Raw genomic sequence first — 21,628 nt, 5'->3', positions numbered from 1 at the left:
AGGCCCGGCAGTGTTCTCTTAATGCCATGTACAGGCCGGGCAGTGTTCTCTTAATGCCATGTACAGGCCCGGCAGTGTTCTCTTAATGCCATGCACAGGCCCGGCAGTGTTCTCTTAATGCCATGTACAGGCCCGGCAGTGTTCTCTTAATGCCATGTACAGGCCCGGCAGTGTTCTCTTAATGCCATGTACAGGCCGGGCAGTGTTCTCTTAATGCCATGTACACGCTGGGCAGTGTTCTCTTAATGCCATGTACACGCTGGGCAGTGTTCTCTTAATGCCATGTACACGCTGGGCAGTGTTCTCTTAATGCCATGTACACGCTGGGCAGTGTTCTCTTAATGCCATGTACACGCTGGGCAGTGTTCTCTTAATGCCATGTACACGCTGGGCAGTGTTCTCTTAATGCCATGTACACGCTGGGCAGTGTTCTCTTAATGCCATGTACAGGCCGGGCAGTGTTCTCTTAATGCCATGTACAGTGTCTATCAATGGCAACGGCTGACCATCACACTTCAGGTTCGCCTTCACTTTTCAATGTAGAGCACCTTCCATAGAATGACTATGAAAAGAATGGATGTGGTTATAAATGTAGCCCTGTGCTGCTCTCAGGAGATGGATGGAGGAGATGCGTCACTGACTAATCTGTGTCAAGACGACGTGTATAGGACAGGGCACAGGCCTCCCTCCCCAGGGCCGTCAAAAACGGCTGCATGCTCTCCTTTTTGATGTCTCATTTTATCATTGTTATCTCTGTTCACTATCAGTGGGTCATATTCCTATCCTGCTGGCTTATCCATGTCTTGCTTGTAGACCATGCAAGCTAAACTCTCTGGCCCTATCCTGCATCCACTCAACAGATGGCCTGTGTATGTTTGAGCTGCTTGTTTGAGTTTGTTTTCATGTAGGCTACACGTTTTTCTTTTTCTTCAGGCCCACGTTAGCCTAGCTGACACTAAGAATCACTCCCAGAGTGTTGGTGTGTTGAGGCTGTACTCCCCACTGCTTGTTTTTGCCAAGCAGGGAAACAATAGTTAACTATTGCAGTCAGGCATTAACTGTATTAGGCCTGCATGGAAATGACTAGACTGCCCCTTGGTGTGGTTGCTGGTTGTTTGCCCAACGTTGCAGATAGTTAGGCCCTGCCACAGTCAAGGGACTGTCTAAAGGCCACTGGCTTCACCACTGCACACAGTCTAACTGCTCTACTGTACAGCCTGTGGGTGCATTACCAGGGATAGGTGATGTATTTTGAGTGTTTAAGGGCTCGAACACACCAATAGCGCTTGCCTGCTGAGAGTACTTTGCCCAAAAATACTTTACATGTAGAATCACGCAAAAATGTGATCAGTCAGACGTCAACCGCGTGCTGAACGATCAGTAGACGAACGGGAGCTCCACATTCGTTGCGACCCTTAAACCCCCCGGGCTCGACTGATGGGGAATAGAGGCAGAAGGACTGGAAGGAAAGACCAAGAGAGACTGATGGTGGTAAGAGGAAAGAAATGTGCAGCATTCCTTTTCTCTCTGTCTCTGATAAAGGGTCAGTATGGGAGGAATGTGACCCTGGAGGACTGGATAAACAGAGGGGTGGTGGGGAGGGAGTCTGGCGCTGACCGAGAGGGGTCCGGGGGGACTCATTTGTGGGGTCCCTCACTCTGAAGCAGAAAACTGGGAAGTAAGGGACGAGGAACAGAGTTGAGGAAGGGGAGGTTGTAGTGATGGAAGTCAGCTGTAGAGCTCTGAGGGAGAGGAATGGCGCTACAGTCCTGGTTGCCTGATGTAGGTCAGGGTTAATGTGCCATTTAGTATTTCTCATAACCCTTTGTCAGCAATGCCCATATCCAATGCAGTACAGCCTTTCTCGATACATTCTCAAACATCTACTTGCCCTAGCCTTTGTGTGCAGTAGACTGCATTGCCCCCGGTGTAGGTTAACATGCCTATAAAATACATTTTTCCCATTCTACAGCGAGTAAACCTCAAATTCAATGATGTGCTATTTCGTAAGAATAGCTTTATGATTGCAGGCACTGTAGGAGAACTTGCCACCTGTAACCCCCCCCCCCAAAAGAAATCTCACAAATTGCATTTCCAAATTATCCAAACAAACTCTGCCAACAAACAAAGCTCATAAGTATGGTAAAGTGGAAAAATCTCCTGAACTTGTAACCCTTTTGAGTGTTAGCTGTTTTGCAACATTGAATATGTAAACATAATGGAGCCAGTTGTTGTAAAATGTCTACTTTTATTTCTACCCTAGGGAGTAAAGGAAAGTGTTAGGCTAACGACCCTGGCGTTGGTGGGAAAGCGCAACGCTCCCGCTGTTGGAATGCTCAGATAATGGCCTTCCCTTTTCTCTACCTCTGTGTATAGCTAAACGTTACGAAACACCCTTCCCTCACCCCACTGGATTCTGGTAATACTTGTCTCTCCATGTGGGTTACACCATAGAACTGACTTCAATGACTTCGAGATGTTGTTAATGAGCTGTGAGCCGGTCCTGTTTGGGCCTGCAATTCATGTCGCTCACCTCTGGCATTGTGGTTGTGTTTTACACGAGCGTTGTAAACAAGATTCAAGACTGAACATTGTGTTTAGGCCTTTAACCCCATTTTTGGGGGGGGAATATTTAGACTTGAAGTCCCTTGAATGTTCTCTAACTTTTGTTTTTGAATATGGGAGGTTCCTCGGGCCTCATTATGTACACCAGTCAATTAACCTCCCACTCTGACGTGCTCCTCATCCCTAGAAACCGAACGTTGCGAATCGCAAACAGTTTTGAAGATTTTCCTCCAAGCATGTAATCAACGAAGTCTTTCCCAAAACCACGTATTTAGATGAGATGTCAGCACATGTTGCAGATTACCACAAATGCGTTTTACAGCACTAAGTTACATTTTGATAGAGGCCTGCTTGGCTGGAGAGGGAGTGCGCCCTGTAATTTGATTAGCGTCCGTAGTGGTTGCCAGAAACGTGGGGCCTCGTTGAGATGAGTTTGTTTGATGTTGACCAGACCTAACCTGAGCACTCCATGTTGTAGAGGAAACATTGGTGACCTCGGCATTCCTCAGACATTACATCAAGACAAACGGCCAGGGACCAGACCTCTCTGACACACATCAACTCACAACCCAACAAACTTTCTGGGCAGTGGCTGTCTTTAGCTCAGAACAATCCCATGGGTATTGCGGATAGAGATTGACGCGATGGTGAAATGACACTTCGTGCCTACATTATTGTTTTGGGGATAGATGATGCAAGATAATCCTTTGTAGTTTAAGGGAAGTCTTTGTTTACTTGGCTCAGTATATGTCAGGACTGTTTCTCATTTACATCAGGTTTGTTTGTTGGTTGAGGTCCAACTAAATTGAATTGGTACTACAACTAAATGCTCTATTTTCTAGCCCTAACCAACTTCCGGGTCTCTCTTTCCACAGCAACCATGGCGACGGACGCAGACAAGTTCCTATACGTGGACCGCAACATGGTCAACAACCCTCTGGCCCAGGCAGACTGGGCCACCAAGAAGCTGGTGTGGGTGCCGTCGGAGCGGCTGGGCTTCGAGGCGGGATCTGTGAAGGAGGAGCGAGGTGAAGAGTGCCTGGTGGAGCTGGCAGACTCTGGCAAGAAGGTGAAAGTCAACAAGGACGACATCCAGAAGATGAACCCGCCCAAGTTCAGCAAGGTGGAAGACATGGCTGAGCTCACCTGCCTGAACGAGGCCTCTGTGCTGCACAACCTCAAGGAGAGATATTACTCTGGCCTGATCTACGTGAGTATTATACACCAGGCACACACTGAACTGACGAACACATTCCCAGCCTGTAGAACCTGTAGGATAAATTCTGATACTACAGCACATTGAAGGACCTCACCTCATTGTATGAGGTGATCATTACTCTGTGTTCATGTGAACAATTCTGACTCACTCTTGCCCCCTCATACGAGAGCTGATAATATTTAATGAAAACTTTTTTTTTTAGATGTTATCCGAGGTCTTGCTTAATGCTGGTTACGAAAGCACTGTTTGGTCATATCACGACTTGGCCTTGTTCCAAACCAGGTAGCCCTCCATCCTAGCCTCATTACCACCATTAAGCCCATTGTGTCAGATGACCCATTGTGTGTAGGTTGCCACCCCAAACGAAAGGCTGTAATCTGTTTACCAAACATACGAGTATGTTCAGTCCTCCCTTTCTGGCTCCCCTGTCTTACACTCTCCTTCTGGGTTTGGAGTACTGCTGGGGGGGGGGGGGGGGTAGAAGAGAGGGACACAATGGGGGAGCGGAGACTAAAGCTGTTGAGTTTCAGGCGGAGCTGGAAATTAAATGGATATGGAATGTAAATCGTGCTCTAATTATTGTTCCCCCATAATGCCATTTATCCCTCTGTCCACGACGGAGTGATTTGGTGCCTGCTACATTGGGCTTTGACCCGGTCAAGTCAACACACCCTGGTCCTCTTGGGGTTTGGGTCTTGCCGTGTTGCGCGCCACTGGACCGGCTACCCTTCTGAAAACCCCCCTCTTGGGAGAGGCAGAGACAACTACCAGACCAGAAGCAAGGGCACGGAGCAATGAGGAAGACAGGAATGTAGCTGAGAGGGAAGGAAACTGAAGTTTGGAGGGAGGATGAACATAAATGAAGTGGGGAGGAGAGATGCTCCAGATGCCCATACCAAGATGAGGGTTTAGAGGGTTATATGGAAAGGGACAGAGGGGGTGGGGTGAAATCACCTCGGATGATGTCACTGTTTGGTAGAAGCTCTTTGCGATTGTGAAACATGACTGATCTAGCCCAGCCTCTGGCTGTAGTCAGGGAAGGTGATTGGGAAATAAAGTATGGAGCTGGTGTTGACGAGAGGGTTAGATTCAGAAGATAATGTTCACTATGATTTCCCCATTCACATCTGTCCAGTCTTGTTTTCGGCTGTAGACCATTGGCAGGTCAGAGTGATTCTACTGCAATCTCTCACTAACATCTACAGTGGAATTTTAATTGAAATCACATCTCTAGACTAGCCAAAATCCAATGTAAGAAGACCAGTCAAGTCTGACTGTATAATCCCTAGTGTTCTTGGTTCAGGACATGGATAGAGGAGATCATGTATGTTCAGTAGCTAATATTAAGTGTTTCTCTTTGTATCACAGACATACTCCGGGCTCTTCTGTGTGGTTATAAACCCCTATAAGAATCTGCCCATCTACTCAGAAGAGATTGTGGATATGTACAAGGGCAAGAAGAGGCATGAAATGCCCCCCCATATATACGCCATCACTGACACGGCCTACAGGAGCATGATGCAGGGTAAGCGAAGGTCCTTGTTTTACCACAACATCGTAGTAAGTAACCTAGCAAATTTACTCATTCATCTGAATACAAGGGTTATTGGTAGTATTTTAACATCCATGTTTAGTAAGATCATTTGTCTTTAAGATACGAATCGGTTTAGACTCCTCCAGGCAGACTTGTCTCTGAAAGTCTGCATTTAAATAGTGAAGCATTAGCCTTGATTTCTGAGGGTTCCTGCCTTCCATAACCAAGGAAAGGCCATTAGTCAGTCTGTAAGGGGATGTAGGCTACATACAGTATATTCTCAGTACTCTTTCCCAGACCCATTATCTTGATGTCACTCTTGTCTTGTTAGTCCATTGTTGGCCCCCATTGAAGTAAAGGGAATCATTTAACTAGAAGAGAGGGAGGGAGTTACAATGCAGTATTTGCATGGGGATGGTTAATTGGCTTGTTGGTTAAAAGGCATCGCCCTTTCCGTTCACAGGAAGCTGGATATTGATTTCCTGTGTGACCAATGCACTTCCTGTTTCAGAGACAAAAATGTGGTCCATGTGTTCCTGAGATAACAAATCCACACTGAAGAATTGACATTTTATATAAAGCCAGCTGGCAACAACATAATTCAGTGATTCTGACAATGGAACTGAAGTTCCTCTGCACAACAAGCACCCATGATGGGCTACAAATAGTAGCAGAAACTATCGTCACTATTGAATTCAATTGTCCCCTCATGTTATTCAATCCAAACTTAAACCATGAAATATGTACCTTTAAAAAAAAATCTTGGCCCCACCTCTTTTCACAGACCGTGAAGACCAGTCCATTCTTTGCACGTGAGTCTTGAGCACAAAACCCTATGAACAGCAAATCTTGGGTCTCTCAACATGACCTTGAAATATTAAAGTTAGTTGTGATATTGCTGACAACTGATTGACTTCCTTACTTTTTGCTTCTGTCCTCCTCCCCTCTTCCTCCTTTTCTCTTCCACAGAGGAGAGTCTGGTGCTGGGAAGACGGAGAACACCAAGAAGGTCATTCAGTATCTGGCCCATGTGGCCTCTTCCCACAAGACCAAGAAAGACCAGGTCAGTCAGTCAGTCCTCGTTTACTCTACTATTCTCTCTCATAATTCCCTCTGATCTTTATCCTCTCCTCTCTCTCTCTTTCTCTCTCTCTCTTTCTCTTGCTCTCTCTCTCTCTCTCTTTCTCTCTTTCTCTCTTTCTCTCTCTAACCCTAACCCTATTCCTTATTTTTTTTTTCACCATGCTCTCGAACTCTCCCTCACTCTCTGACGTGGGCCTTGTTTCCTATGGTCCTTTATCAGCGCGGAACCAGGCTTTTCCGAGTCCTCAATGCTCAACTACTTGTACTGTGATTGTATGTGCGTTTGAGAAATAGTGGGGCCAGTGGTACTTAACATTACTTCATTGTCAAGCCATCGCCATATTGTTCCAGGTCTTGGATAGGTGCTGCTTGTACATCAGTCACACTGCTCTATGGTGCCATAGAGTACCTCTAAATAAGGTTTGGCCAGTCTTGGTTCTTTAAGACTGACCGTAGCACTGCAGGATGTAGATTAAACTCCGTTGGTAGCTGGTTCATAGTGTGATATCTAAACCACAGTGGACTGACTATATAATTCCTTTTGTTGACATTTCTCCTCCAGCGGCTGAGCTGAATCAGTGACCTCCGGTCAACTCTATAAAGCCATGAGACAATGTAACCCTGCAATGCTGTAGTTGGCCACCCCTTATGATAGATGCAGCTGTGACTACAGGGTTCAAGAGAGGCCCAGTCTTTTCTGAAAGCAGACCAGTATCTGTATCTATCATTCCTTTGAGGTTGTGTGTTTCTCTTTTCCCATCAACAGACCAGCTCGTTCCTGTCACATGTGAGTTACCCTGTCCCTTCACCCCCCCCCCCACCACCCCCTTCCTTCCTCTCCCATCACACATCTCTGGATCTCCTCCTCCACACCCTTCCTCCCTCTCCCTGGCTCTTGCGCTGTCTCTCCCTCCTCCCCCGTGCTGCTGGAGCGTGCTCTGTGGTGGGCTAGTGGGTCTCTTGGAAGTGTACACATGACCAGTGTCAGTCCAGAGGAAGGAATGTTCTTTATTAAAGGGGAAATTGCCATTTGAATTCAGCCAGACAAAACTGAGAACGCATCCTTTTTGTATTGTTGATTTGATCTTCTTTAAATACTAAGTTTAAAGATATTTAATGAGTGAACAGCTCTGCAGTTTGACAAGTCTGGCTGAATTTTGCATAACGCTGTTGATCCTTTGTTTTCCCCCTGGTGGTTCCAGAAGTGTGCTTGATGTGTTTACGACTCCATGTCTGCTTGCTGTGTGTGTGTGTTCCAGTGTGTCTGTTCAGAGATCTGGTCAACGTTCTCTCAGTTCCCCCTCCATTTCTCACTTTGTCCACACCATTTTAAAGATCTCTGGACAAACTCACTGAGTTGCCGTGTGCATTGTGATGCCAGTGGACTAATTGTGTGTTCGTTCACTGGGGATGCTTCATACCGGTCACATCCATTATTCCCTGCTCCTTACTACCGTTTAAAGCCTCATAGTGGTGTAATGTATAGGATTAGTTAGGGATTGGTTTTAAACTAATATTGTCCTTGACGATTCAGGAAAAAGGTTCAGCGAGCTCCTCAGATTGATAACATTGACAAAGCCACTACTATAGCAGCTACATTTTTAACATTTGAGTCATTTTAGCAGACATTCTTATCCAGGAAGAGTTACAGGAGCAATTGGTGTTAGTGCCTTGCTCAAGGGCACATTGACAGATGTTACACTTAGTCGCTTGGGGATTCGAACCAGCAACCTTTCGGTTACTGGCCAACCTCTTAACTGCTAGGCTATGTAAGAATATTAGTGTGAGTGTGTATTTTTATTGTGTGGATTGAAGTGATTTCAACCCAATATGCACCAAGCTCCTCACATGTTGACACAGCCTCAGCTGTAGCAGACTCTTCAAGGCTTTCCTGTCCATGTATAGGTATTTTAAAATTGAAATTCACTGTAGTGGCGTTTTAGATGGAGTCATGTGCATGGATTTACCTGTACAACAACAGTCTGAAGTAGAGCTCAGTGTGAACTATGTACAGATTTCTGGCTGTAGGGGTTGTGTATACGTCATGTCAGTGTAGTGAATGTTGACAGTCAGTTCTCTGCATGGGGTCTGGGGGTTACTCTGGGTGAAGGGTTACTGATGAGGGCCACAGGGTCGTCCATTGGGTGTCAAGGTGTGGGCACTAACACTGCGCTATGTGTGGGGGTATTGTGTACTTGTGTATGTGTTCCTTGGTGTTGTGATATTCAATGGTCTGCATGCAGTTTGTTTTATTTTCTCCATAAGTAAGGTAATGCAGTTGTGTGAATTATCTTACGACTTATGATTAAATGATGGACTTGGGCGTAAAAAGGGAACATCCAAACACAAATCAAATGTTTAAACAACTGAAATCCTCACAATGAAGTGAAACTGGAGTAAATGAAAAGCAGATGACTGTAGTTCTCACAATGCGTGACTATGAATCATCCATTGGAATCACCAAAGGTATTCAGTTTGATCCCACTGCTGAGAAATGACAAATGGCATGTCCTGTTAGTGTCAATATAGAATTTGTACTGATCTAGATGCGTCCTTATAAGGAGGTGGTGGTTTAAAGAATCCAATGGGATAAAGTCATTGGTTGATGGCGAGGTTCTGTGTTTGTCCTCTAGGGTGAGCTGGAGAAGCAGCTGCTGCAAGCTAACCCCATCCTGGAGGCCTTTGGAAACGGCAAGACTGTCAAGAACGACAACTCTTCCCGATTCGTAAGACCTTTTTTATTTTTTATCTCTTAGTGATGCTTGTTATTTTTCTGTTGCACAAGTATTTCCTGCTTCCTTAGTCATTCACTATGTTCTCTCTCTCTCCCAGGGAAAATTCATCAGGATTAACTTCGATGTCAACGGATACATCGTGGGGGCCAACATTGAAACCTGTATCCTTCATACTATGTTAACCACAATGAAATTCACTCCCTCATTTGAAATATACAAACGTTTGGGGTCCTGAGTGGCGCAGCGGTCTAAGGCACTGCATCTCAGTCCCTAGAGGCGTCACTACAGACACCCTGGTTCGAATCCAGGCTGTATCATAACCGGCCGTGTTTGGAAGTCCCATAGGGCGGCGCACAATTGGCCCAGAGTCATCCAGGTTGGGGTCTGGCCGGGGTAGGCTGTCGATGGAAATAAGAGTTTGTTCTTAACTGACTTGCCTAGTTAAATAAATATTCTGTGGGCTATAGATTGAAGTGTAGTTTAACTCCAGACACCTCTCGGTTAGTCTTTACAGTAAACTAGACAAATAAGTCACACACACTTGCCCCGGCCAGCAGAAGCTCACAATCCAGTCTGAATGAGTGGCTCCTTGACGGTCTGACCACCAGACCTGCTGGAGAAGTCCCGTGCCATCCGCCAGGCCAAAGACGAGAGGACCTTCCATGTCTTCTATTACATGCTCACTGGTGCTGGAGACAAACTGCGCTGTAAGCCTCCTTCGTTATCACCTTTATCAAGTACAGCTAACTGTGCGTATCAGATGTAATGACTCTGTGCCCCCCTCAGCCGAGCTGTGTCTGGAGGGCTACAACAACTACCGCTTCCTGGTCAATGGAAACGTGACCATCCCTGGCCAGCAGGATAAGGACCTGTTCACCGAGACCCTGGAGGCCTTTAGGATCATGGGCATTCCAGAGGACGAGCAGATTGGTGAGGGGGAGGACGGGACACACTACCCTCTCACTGGTTTATTTTGGGGGGGTGTGACTCTAACCTCTTGTCTCCTCATGCAGGTCTGCTGAAGGTGGTGTCTTCCGTGCTCCAGCTGGGCAACATGAGCTTTAAGAAGGAGCGCCATTCAGACCAGGCCTCCATGCCTGACGACACAGGTACAGAAAACCTTTATTTGGGCTGGTTTGATCCTAAAAAGGAGATCCTAGTATCTGTCAATTACACTCTACTGACCAGCAGATTATACACCTATCAGTCCACCAGAATTTTTAAATCAAACCAGTTTATTTGTCACGTGAGCCAAATACAACAGGTGTAGGTAGACCTTACAGTGAAATGCTTACTTACAGGCTCTAACCAATAGTGCAAAAAAGGTATTAGGTGAACAATGGGTAAGTAAAGAAATAAAAGCAACAGTGAAAAATAACAGTAGCGAGGCTATAAAAGTAGGGAGGCTACATACAGACACCGGTTAGTCGATCTGATTTGAGGTAGTATGTACATGGAGATATGGTTAAAGTGACTATGCATATATGATGAACAGAGAGTAGCAGTAACATAAAAGAGGGGTTGGTGGGTGGTGGGACACAATGCAGATAGCCTGGTTAACCAATGTGCAGGGAGCAGTGGTTGGTTGGGCTAATTGAGGTAGTATGTACATGAATGTATAGTTAAAGTGACTATGCATATATGAATAACAGAGTGCAGCAGCGTAAAAGAGGGGTTGGGGGGGGCACACAGTGCAAATAGTCCGGGTAGCCATTTGATTACCTGTTCGAGTCTTATGGCTTGGGGGTAAAAACTGTTGAGAAGCCTTTTTGTCCTAGACTTGGTACTCCGGTACCGCTTGCCATGTGGTAGTAGAGAAGTCTGACGGGTGGCTGGGATCTTTGACAATTTTTAGGGCTTTCCACTGGCACCGCCTGGTATAGAGGTCCTGGATGGCAGGCAGCTTAGCCCCAGTGATGTACTGGGCCGTACTCACTACACTCTGTAGTGCCTTGCGGTCGGAGGCCGAGCAATTGCCGTACCAGGCAGTGATGCAACCAGTCAGGATGCTCTCGATGTTGCAGCTGTAGAACCTTTTGAGGATCTCAGGACCCATGCCAAATATTTTTAGTTTCCCGAGGGGGAATAGGCTTTGTCGTGCCCTCTTCACGACTGTCTTTGTGTGTTTGGACTAGAGGTCAACCGATTATGATTTTTCAACGCCGATACCGATTATTGCAGGACCAAAAAAAGCCGATGCAGATTTAATTTTTAAAAATATTTATATATATATTTGTGAAAATGACAGTTACAACAATACTGAATGAACACTTATTTTAACTTAATATAATACATAAATAATATCAATTTAGCCTCAAATAGATAATGAAACCTGTTCAATTTGTTTTAAATAATGCAAAAACAAAGTGTTGGAGAAAGTAAAAGTGCAATATGTGCCATGTAAGAAAGCTAATGTTTAAGTTCCTTGCTCAGAACATGAGAACATATGAAAGCTGGTGGTTCCTTTTAACATGAGTCTTCAATATTCCCAGGTAAGAAGTTTTAGGTTGTAGTTATTATAGGAATTATAGGACTATTTCTCTCTATACGATTTATATTTCATATACCTTTGACTATTGGATGTTCTTATAGGCACTTTAGTATTGCCAGTGTAACAGTAAAGCTTCCGTCCCTCTCCTCGCCCCTACCTGGGCTCGAAACAGGAACACATCGACAACAGCCACCCTCGAAGCGGCGTTACCCATGCAGAGCAAGGGGAACAACCACTCCAAGTCTCAGAGCGTTTGAAACGCTATTAGCGCGCACCCCGCTAACTAGCTAGCCATTTCATAGCGGTTACACCAGCGTAATCTCGGGAGTTGATAGGCTAGAAGTCATAAACAGCGCAATGCTTGAAGAATTGTGAAGAGCTGCTGGCAAACGCACGAAAGTGCTGTTTGAATGAATGCTTACAAGCCTGCTGCTGCCTACCACCGCTCAGTCAGACTGCTCTATCAAATCATAGACTTAATTATAACACACAGAAATAATATGGTCGAATCCGGAAAGTATAATTTCGAAAACAAAACGTTTATTCTTTCAGTGAAATACGGAACCGTTACGTATTTTATCTAACGGGTGGCAACCCTAAGTCTAAATATTGCTGTTACATTGCACAACCTTCAATGTTATGTCATAATTATGTACAATTCTGGCAAATTAATTATGGCCTTTGTTAGGAATAAATGGACTTCACACAGTTCGCATTGAGCCAGGTGGCCCAAACTGCTGCATATACCCTGACTGCTTGCACGGAACGCAAGAGACGGGACAATTTCCCTAGTTAAATAAAAAAATATATATATATTCAATCGTCAAATCGGTGTCCAAAAATACCGATTTGTTATGAAAACTTTAAATCGGCCATTCCGATTAATCGGTCGACCTCTAGTTTGGACTATTCTAGTTTGGACACCAAGGAACTTGAAGCTCTCAACCTGCTCCACTACAGCCCTGTCGATGAGAATGGGGGCGTGCTCGGCCCTCCTTTTCCTATAGTCCACAATCATCTCCTTAGTCTTGGTTAAGTTGAGGGATAGGTTGTCATTCTGGCACCACCCGGCCAGGTCTCTGACTTCCTCCCTATAGGCTGTCTCGTCGTCGATCAGGCCTACCACTGTTGTGTCGTCTGCAAACTTAATGATGGTGTTGGAGTCATGCCTAGCCATGCAGTTGTGGGTGAACAGGGAGTACAGGAGGGGACTGAGCACGCACCCCTGGGGGGCTCCAGTGTTGAGGATCAGTGTGGCAGATGTGTTACCTACCTTCATCACCTGGGGGCGGCCCGTCAGGAAGTCCAGGATCCAGTTGCAGAGGGAGGTGTTTAGTTCCCAGGATCCTTAGCGTAGTGATGAGCTTTGAGGGTACTATGGTGTTGAAAGTTGAGCTGTAGTCAATTAATAGCTTTCTCACATATGTGTTCCTTTTGTCCAGGTGGGAAAGGGCAGTGTGTAGTGCAATAGAGTGCATCATCTGTGGATCTGTTTGGGTGGTATGCAAATTGGAGTGGGTCTAGGGTTTCTGGGATAATGGTGTTGATGTTAGCCATTACCAGCCTTTCAAAGCACTTCATGGCTACGGACGTGAGTGCTACGGGTCTGTAGTCATTTAGGCAGGTTGCCTTCGTGTTCTTGGGCACAGGGACTATGGTGGTCTGTTTGAAACATGTTGGTATTACAGACTCAATCAGGGACATGTTGAAAGTGTCGGTGAAGAAACCTGCCAGTTGGTCAGCACATGCCCGGAGCACACGTCCTGGTAATCCGTCTGGCCCCGCACCCTTGTGAATGCTGTTTAAAGGTCTTACTCACGTCGGCTGCGTAATCACACGGTCGTCCGGAACAGCTGATGCTCTCATGCATGCATCAGTGTTGCTTGCCTCAAAGCGAGCTTAGAAGTGATTTATTTTTGGTTTCAAAGTCTAGTTCCATGCACTCCTGTAGGCATCAAACTGTTATTCCCTGGGGGGATCCCTCCCTCTCACACCTATGTCTTGTCTCTCTGTCCCCCGTCCCTACCTGTCACAGCTGCTCAGAAGGTGTGCCACCTGATGGGCATGAGCGTGACAGACTTCACCCGTGCCATCCTGTCCCCCCGTATCAAGGTGGGCAGGGACTACGTGCAGAAGGCCCAGACCCAGGAACAGGCTGAGTTTGCAGTGGAGGCCCTGGCCAAGGCCACCTACGAGAGGATGTTCCGCTGGCTGGTGATGAGGATCAACAAAGCCCTGGATAAGACCAAGAGACAGGGAGCCTCCTTCATCGGCATCCTGGACATCGCTGGCTTTGAGATCTTTGAGGTAAACTGGAGAGAGACCAAAGCGATTACAATGTCTTGAGTAAGACCCAGAGGGTATATTTGTTTAACGTGATTTCCTCTTCTCTCGCCACTTCCTCTTATCTAGAAAGACAGATGGGGGTGGATGCCTACAGGGAATCTGTTTTCACCTGTCTAGTTCTTTCACATCACTGCAGATTAGGAAAAGGGGACAAATAGACACTTGAGCCTCTTAGTATTTGTTCATGATGGTGAATGCACTTTCTGACATTTTCTCTTTCTCCTCTAGCTGAACTCATTTGAGCAGCTGTGCATCAACTACACCAACGAGAAGCTGCAGCAGCTGTTCAACCACACCATGTTCATCCTGGAGCAGGAGGAGTACCAGAGGGAGGGCATCGAGTGGAGCTTCATCGACTTCGGCCTGGACCTGCAGCCCTGCATCGACCTCATTGAGAAGCCTGTGAGTCTACCCCTCTGACCCTTTGTATCTCCCTACCTTTAATCATGTACTGTATACTCCCTTTCTCACTCCACCCTTCCCTGTATGTAACTCCTGGTTAACCTCTCACTTCCTACAGTCTCATCACTTTCTCCCATATCTCTCCACCTGCCACCTCCCGTTCTCTCTCCTCCTCCCTCCATCTCCTTCAGTTCAGTCCCATGCTATGCTGCCCCTCCAGGCTCCCTGGTCTCCCTGTAAGCCTTGTTCTCTGCTCTCCCTCAGGCTAGCCCCCCTGGTATCCTGGCCCTTTTGGATGAGGAGTGCTGGTTCCCCAAAGCCACTGACAAGAGCTTTGTGGAGAAGGTCCTGCAGGAGCAAGGCACCCACTCCAAGTTCCACAAGCCCAAGAAACTGAAAGATGAGGCTGACTTTTGCATCATTCACTACGCCGGGAAGGTAAACGGACCAGTAATGAAGACTAAGTTTAGACTGCTTAAACTGTGTGCCCTTGGACATGTACCAGGCAAACCTTGTGTAATACTATTGTCTGTATGGTGTGCCGTCTCCTCAGGTGGACTACAAGGCTGACGAGTGGCTGATGAAGAACATGGACCCTCTGAACGACAACGTGGCCACGCTGCTCAACCAGTCCACTGACAAGTTTGTGTCTGAACTGTGGAAGGACGGTGAGTGCATGATATGGAGTTAGCAACCAGAAAGAAGAACAGACTTAAGTGGATTAACCTTCATGCTGGGAATTGCTGCTATGTTTTCAGTGAAGGGTCTCTTCCTGTCTCATATCCACTTTTCTCTCTTGTCTCGTATCCAATGTCTGGTGTCTGGACCTTTGTTCTTACCCGTTCACTCTGTTTTGGTTTCTATCCATCTGCTCCTCTGTACGGCCCATTTTCGTCTGTTATTCTCCCTCTTACTGGGTCTCAGAGGTACAGAGGTCTCAGAGAGCCTATTTTTATCAGCGGTTTCCTTTTCTCCACTCAGATTCAGGTGACTTTCTTTTTCATCATTTCAGTCTCCTTTATTTACTCCAATTCTGCTCATCCTTCTGTTCACATGAATATGAACCTTTCCCTCATCTCAGCATCAACTGCCTATGTTTTTATCCTGTACTCATACCCTGTTTTCCCTGTGGCTCAATGTTGATTTATCAGATCTATTTTTTAACAAGGGGTGTAATGACTGCCCCCCCCCCCCCCAGCTCTGTGTGCAGTGAGATCTACCACTTGTTGCTCTTTCATTGGACTCTCCTCTCCTTCTCTCCCTCTGTAATAGTGTGGTTTGGGACCCCTGGTGTTGCTCATGGGTACTGCAGCAATGGGTATATACTGCATGGGTTTGGTTCCGTCGTCACCAATAAAAACATGCCCACAAATGCACAGTTTGTCACAAACGTTGATTTCCACATAGTATGTCGGTTCGCACCACATATTTACATATTAAGATGGTCGCATATTGTAAGCAGTTACCTACACACACACACCCTTCACTCACTGCATCGAGTTGCGTCTTGTTCTAGTGTGATTCCCTCCTCCCCCCACGCTTCACTGGCATTTTGTGACCCCTCTCATTCCGCAAATCCCCCTTCCTACTGTATTTATCTTCTCTGCTTTCACCCAGTGTTGTGGTATCACTGGTTTTGAACCCGTCAGTCATCTCTCTCGCCATCCCACATGGAGAGATGGGATCCCCCTATTGCCATTATACTCTGCTTCATGTGTTTAATGTTGTGGTTTGTTTTCACTGTGAAGTTTGCCTGGTTGGATATCCTCAAATGTGAAAGCCTCCTATCTCACGTCACCCTTTCTCCTCTCCTCTTTTTCTTCTCTCCGTCTTCCCCCTCTCAGTGGATCGTATCGTGGGCCTGGATAAGGTTGCAGGGATGTCTGAGATGCCTGGTGCCTTTAAGACCCGTAAGGGCATGTTCCGCACGGTGGGCCAGCTTTACAAGGAGCAGCTGTCCAAGCTCATGGCCACTCTGAGGAACACCAACCCCAACTTCGTCCGCTGCATCATCCCCAACCACGAGAAGAAGGTACCAGTAGATCAACTCCACCAGTGAAAACATCCAAACAATAGTTTCTCTCAAGATGCCCTCAAACACAGTACGCAACATAGGCACCCACAGCTTATGCTAGTGGTGTTCTCTTGGCAGCTTTTTTTATTTACATATCTAAACATGTTCCTTTTCTTCCCTCCCTTACAGGCTGGTAAGCTAGACCCCCACCTGGTTCTGGACCAGCTGAGGTGTAATGGTGTTCTGGAGGGGATTCGTATTTGCAGACAGGGCTTCCCCAACCGTATCGTCTTCCAGGAGTTCAGACAGAGGTACCGTAAACACTCCCATTGTCGCTGTATACAAATGTCTATTTTCACCAGTTCCCCAACTTAACCTCCTATTATTGTTGCATCATGCTGTGTATGTTGCTTTTAGTGAGTTGAGTCCAACTGATGATCCATGCATTTACTTTTTTGTCTCTCTAAGGTATGAGATCCTCACTCCCAACTCCATCCCCAAGGGCTTCATGGATGGCAAGCAGGCCTGTGTGCTCATGGTAAGAGAGGGGTATTATTATCTTGTTCTACAACATTGTCACTCATTTAGAATAAGAAGATGAATGTTGTCAGTTTAGCTGATTGTATACCTCACCCTCCTTCTGTCAGATCAAAAGCCTGGAGCTTGATCCCAACCTGTTCAGGATTGGTCAGAGTAAGGTGTTCTTCAGGGCTGGAGTGCTGGCTCACCTGGAGGAGGAGAGAGACATGAAGATCACTGACGTCATCATCAGCTTCCAGGCCTGGTGCAGAGGCTACGTGGCCCGCAAGTAAGGAGACCCCCTGACTCCAACTGTCTATCATATGGCTGCAGTGGAAACGTTCTGATTCATGTCTTATAACTGTATTTAGAAGATACCAAAGTGTTTCTCGCTCTCTCCGCTTGCTCTGCAGGTCCTTTGCCAGGAGACAGCAGCAGCTGACCGCCATGAAGGTGATCCAGAGGAACTGTTCAGCCTACCTCAAACTCAGGAACTGGCAGTGGTGGAGACTCTTCACCAAGGTACACATTATACTTATGCTAATGTTGTTCCAATACAATGCTACTCGACTCAGCCAAACCCCGGGGAATACTGGCGTATAACTGCCGTTCTCTTCTCCTCTGAACTGTCCCTCTCCCCCAGGTGAAGCCCCTGCTGCAGGTGAGCAGGCAGGAGGAGGAGATGCAGGCCAAGGATGATGAGTTGAGCAAGGTGAAGGAGAGGCAGGAGTATGCTGAGATACAGCTGCAGGAGATGGAGGTCAAACAGCACCAGGTAACATGGAGGCCCTCCATCACTGAACCAGCCCTGAAGTGACATGTTGATTTTATAATGAAACAATAATTGCTCAAGCTAACTTGAAAATGCATTCATGAACCCGTAACACCATATTGTCTGTCTCTCCCAGTTGAGTGCCGAGAAGCAGGCCCTGCAGGAGCAGCTGCAGGCTGAGACTGAGTTGTGTGCCGAGGCTGAGGAGATGAGAGCCCGTCTGGCCGCTAAGAAGCAGGAGCTGGAGGAGATCCTTCATGACCTGGAGGCCAGAGTGGAGGAGGAGGAGGAGAGAGCCACACATCTGCAGACAGAGAAGAAGAAGATGCAGCAGAACATCACGGTGAGGACACACACACAAACCAACACAAACTTTGTGTGCAGCATGGCAGGTACACACTGTACTAACTCTTTCCTCTCCTGTGTGTGTGTGTGTAGGACCTGGAGCAGCAGTTAGATGAGGAGGAGGCTGCCAGGCAGAGGCTGCAGCTGGAGAAGGTGACCACAGACTCCAAGCTGAAGAAGATGGAGGAGGACGTCATGGTTATTGAAGACCAGAACAACAAACTCATGAAGGTCCGTATACAACCAATGGGCAGACAGGTGTGTGGATGGATACAATTATGTTGTGAACTCCTGGTTGTGTGTCTCCCACAGGAGAAAAAGCTAATGGAGGAGCGTATCTCTGAGTTCACCTCTAACCTGACTGAGGAGGAGGAGAAGTCCAAGAGCCTTCAGAAACTCAAGAACAAACACGAGGCCATGATCACTGACCTAGAGGGTAGGTGGAGCACACACCATGTTGACCAAGTTGCTTATATTTCTCCTTAACACTTTCTCCATCTCTATTAGACCGCCTGCGCAGGGAGGAGAAGGGCCGTCAGGAGCTGGAGAAGAACCGGCGTAAGCTGGAGGGAGACTCTACTGATCTCCTTGACCAGATAGCTGAGCTGCAGGCCCAGATCGCTGAGCTCCGCGCCCAGCTGGCCAAGAAGGAGGAGGAGCTGCAGGCAGCCCTGGCCAGGTGGGATCTCTACAAGATCTCTGCAGTCACATACATACATAATGGCTTTAGTGTGATCACTCTGTAAATTGTATTTTCGTGTTATAACACCCTCCATTTTCCCTCTCCTCCCCTCAGGATTGAGGAGGAGGCAGCCCAGAAGAACTTGGCCCAAAAGAAGATCCGGGAGATGGAAGCCCAGCTGTCTGAGCTGCAGGAGGACCTGGAGCTAGAGAGGGCCGCACGCACCAAGGCTGAGAAGAACCGCAGGGACCTGGGAGAGGAGCTGGAGGCCCTCAAGACTGAGCTGGAGGACACACTGGACTCCACCGCTGCCCAGCAAGAGCTCAGGTTTTAAATCTTTTAAATTATTTTTTTTAAATCTTAACACTTTGTTCTAGCTAGCTATTTGTGTAGGTAGCTATCAAGTAAACACAATGATATAGTGATATAGGCTACTGTGTTTCAATGAAACTGGTTATTGTGAAATAAGATGACACATAGTGGATGCTGTTTAGATGCCTTCATGTTGACCTTCTAGAAAAATTATTTAATGAGTTGTTGACAATTCTCATAGACTCTCAAATTTGTTTATTTTCCTTGTTTCCCAGTATTTAGCTTAGCGCACAATCGGACAATTTCCAATTCCCTCTTTCCTTTGTTTCTTTACTTCTGTCTGTCAGGACAAAGCGTGAGACTGAGGTGAACCAGCTGAAGAAGGTTCTAGAGGATGAAGCCAAGGTCCACGAGCAGCAGGTGGTGGAGATGAGACTGAAACATAGCCAGGCCTTTGACGAGCTCAACGAGCAACTGGAGCAGGCCAAGAGAGTGAGTTATTTATATATATATTTATATATTTATATTTATTTATATATATATATATATATATATATATTATATTATATACACACACACCCTCAATAATTCCTGTGTATTACAGCATCTGTACATGCACTGACCCCTGGTGTTTTGTCCCCCCTCCCCTAACAGAACAAGGTGTCGGTGGACAAGACTAAGCAGGCCCTGGAGAGTGAGCGTAACGAGCTGGCCATTGAGCTGCAGACCCTGATGCAGGGGAAGGGAGACTCTGAGCACCGCAGGAAGAAGGCTGAGGGCCAGGTCCAAGAGCTACAGGTCAAACACGGAGAGAGCGAGCGCCAGAGGATTGAGCTGGCAGAGAGAGTGGCCAAGATGCAGGTACAGTACTATTCATTTCCTTTCAGGTACGATTTGGAGCATATGGCCTGTACACTAGCTGTAAGGCCCGTGTTGATGACTATTTTGGTTCTTGTGTTCCTCCCCAGGCTGAGTTGGAGACTGTCAATGGCTTGCTCAGTGAGGTGGAGGGTAAGTCCATCAAAGCGTCCAAGGACTGCTCTACTGTGGGGTCTCAGCTGCAGGATGTGCAGGTACAGTACTCCATAGACTACAACAGATCCAGGTATTCAATATTGCACTAGTTTTGTCATGGTTGTAAAAGCTCAGTCATTAAGCTGCTATAACTGTGCCGGTCTTTCTCTTCTACATACAGGAGCTGCTACAGGAGGAGACTCGTCAGAAGCTGTCCATGGGCACTCGTCTGCGTCAGCTGGAGGATGAACAGAACACTCTGAGAGAACAGCTGGAAGAGGAGGAGGAGGGGAAGAGGAACGTGGAGAAGCAGCTGCTCACCGTGCAGGCTCAGGTACACACACTTACAGCAACATACACCTTAACATTGGATTGATGCAAATGTGCTATTAGACTGTTTTTGTTCAACACATCACTAGAACCATAAACCGCACCACAATGTTTGAGTGACAAGCGGTGTCCCCCTATAGTTGGCAGAGATTAAGAAGAAGTCTGAGCAGGAGGCGGGCTGTCTGGAGAGCGCAGAGGAGGGGAAGAAGAGGCTGCAGAGGGACCTGGAGGGGCTCGGCCAGCGGATGGAGGAGAAGTGCAGTGCCTTTGAGAAATTGGACAAGACCAAGACTCGTCTGCAGCAGGAGCTGGACGACATGGTGGTGGACCAGGACCACCTCAGACAGATCGTAACCAACCTGGAGAAGAAGCAGAAGAAGTTCGACCAGGTTAGTAGTAACACTAGCTAGGTTTCCATCCAATTGGTGATAGATTTTCATGCAAATATTCAAAAATCTGCATAAAAACAATATATGCATTTTACCAGCAGAGATGTTTCCATCAAATTGACTTGTTGTGAATCAAAGGCTGTACGTGATGACATGGTGCACATAAAAATAACTTTTGTGGGTAAATTCCCATGTACCGAGGGGGGGAAAAAGAAAATTATGTTAAATGGGTTTTCATGAAATTTTCAACTGTACTACTGGTTTTTGGGGGTGCGTTCTACAACGAATCTGCCCGCTCTGGCCTTGATACGGGAGCTTTAGCCAACAGCTCGCCGATACAGTGCGGGTAAGCTGCCTACAAAAGATTATTATGGACAGAGTTAAGATTTTTATTTGTTAAACGGCAGCCAAGCATCGACCATGTCACCAGAATAAGACCCTCAATATTTATTGGAAAGGAGCATCAAGCTCATTACTATGCACTTTCACCACCCTGTGAAATTCATCCCAACTTATTTAATCTAACCTAGTAAAACTGTATGCTTTCCCGAGTCGTAGTGGGAGGACCACACGTCATTGCGTTACTCAAAGTTTACTTCGATATGCTGGTTACTATATCAACATTTGTGCATAAAGATGTTTCGCCATTTCTTGCATAATTCATTTTAGACACAAAAAGATCCCATCTTGTCTAGTGTATTTTGAGTTGTCGACAGATTTGCTGTTTCCATCAGGCCTGTTGTCACTTTTTTTTAAATCTTTTATTTACCAGACATGTACTTTACTCGCGTGAAGGTTCTAGGAAACCTGGTTACTGTCAACAATTCACTCAAACTGGGGGGGTAAACTACTTGGAAGAGTTGATTCTGAAGATCC

The 21,628-nt window shown here is 46.6% G+C and overlaps 1 protein-coding gene across 2 annotated transcripts in view; it reads left to right on the top strand.

The window, feature by feature from the left end:
* The window catches only part of LOC129826223 (myosin-9-like), a 34,431-nt gene that overhangs the window by 8,056 nt on the left and 4,747 nt on the right, over window positions 1-21,628 (top strand). Inside the window, exons 2-31 of one of the 2 annotated variants that reach the window (XM_055886723.1) lie at window positions 3,441-3,775; window positions 5,153-5,309; window positions 6,103-6,130; window positions 6,288-6,381; window positions 7,168-7,188; window positions 9,035-9,127; window positions 9,234-9,297; window positions 9,745-9,843; window positions 9,923-10,066; window positions 10,150-10,245; window positions 13,663-13,934; window positions 14,202-14,375; window positions 14,640-14,813; window positions 14,929-15,043; window positions 16,220-16,407; window positions 16,579-16,700; window positions 16,858-16,927; window positions 17,037-17,197; window positions 17,322-17,430; window positions 17,552-17,683; window positions 17,817-18,023; window positions 18,119-18,256; window positions 18,338-18,461; window positions 18,533-18,704; window positions 18,822-19,034; window positions 19,367-19,511; window positions 19,674-19,880; window positions 19,988-20,092; window positions 20,215-20,367; window positions 20,504-20,752. In XM_055886723.1, the coding sequence (XP_055742698.1) occupies window positions 3,446-3,775; window positions 5,153-5,309; window positions 6,103-6,130; window positions 6,288-6,381; window positions 7,168-7,188; window positions 9,035-9,127; window positions 9,234-9,297; window positions 9,745-9,843; window positions 9,923-10,066; window positions 10,150-10,245; window positions 13,663-13,934; window positions 14,202-14,375; window positions 14,640-14,813; window positions 14,929-15,043; window positions 16,220-16,407; window positions 16,579-16,700; window positions 16,858-16,927; window positions 17,037-17,197; window positions 17,322-17,430; window positions 17,552-17,683; window positions 17,817-18,023; window positions 18,119-18,256; window positions 18,338-18,461; window positions 18,533-18,704; window positions 18,822-19,034; window positions 19,367-19,511; window positions 19,674-19,880; window positions 19,988-20,092; window positions 20,215-20,367; window positions 20,504-20,752 (4,356 nt within the window). In that variant the 5' untranslated portion in view covers window positions 3,441-3,445. The remainder of the gene's footprint in view (window positions 1-3,440; window positions 3,776-5,152; window positions 5,310-6,102; window positions 6,131-6,287; window positions 6,382-7,167; window positions 7,189-9,034; window positions 9,128-9,233; window positions 9,298-9,744; window positions 9,844-9,922; window positions 10,067-10,149; window positions 10,246-13,662; window positions 13,935-14,201; window positions 14,376-14,639; window positions 14,814-14,928; window positions 15,044-16,219; window positions 16,408-16,578; window positions 16,701-16,857; window positions 16,928-17,036; window positions 17,198-17,321; window positions 17,431-17,551; window positions 17,684-17,816; window positions 18,024-18,118; window positions 18,257-18,337; window positions 18,462-18,532; window positions 18,705-18,821; window positions 19,035-19,366; window positions 19,512-19,673; window positions 19,881-19,987; window positions 20,093-20,214; window positions 20,368-20,503; window positions 20,753-21,628) is intronic. The other variant, XM_055886732.1, reaches the window with a different exon arrangement.

Source organism: Salvelinus fontinalis, chromosome 2, assembly GCF_029448725.1.
Source record: "Salvelinus fontinalis isolate EN_2023a chromosome 2, ASM2944872v1, whole genome shotgun sequence".
In the NCBI taxonomy this organism is placed as follows: domain Eukaryota; kingdom Metazoa; phylum Chordata; class Actinopteri; order Salmoniformes; family Salmonidae; genus Salvelinus; species Salvelinus fontinalis.
Note: the sequence above shows the minus strand (reverse complement) of the source record. Positions and strands in the feature narration are given on the sequence as shown.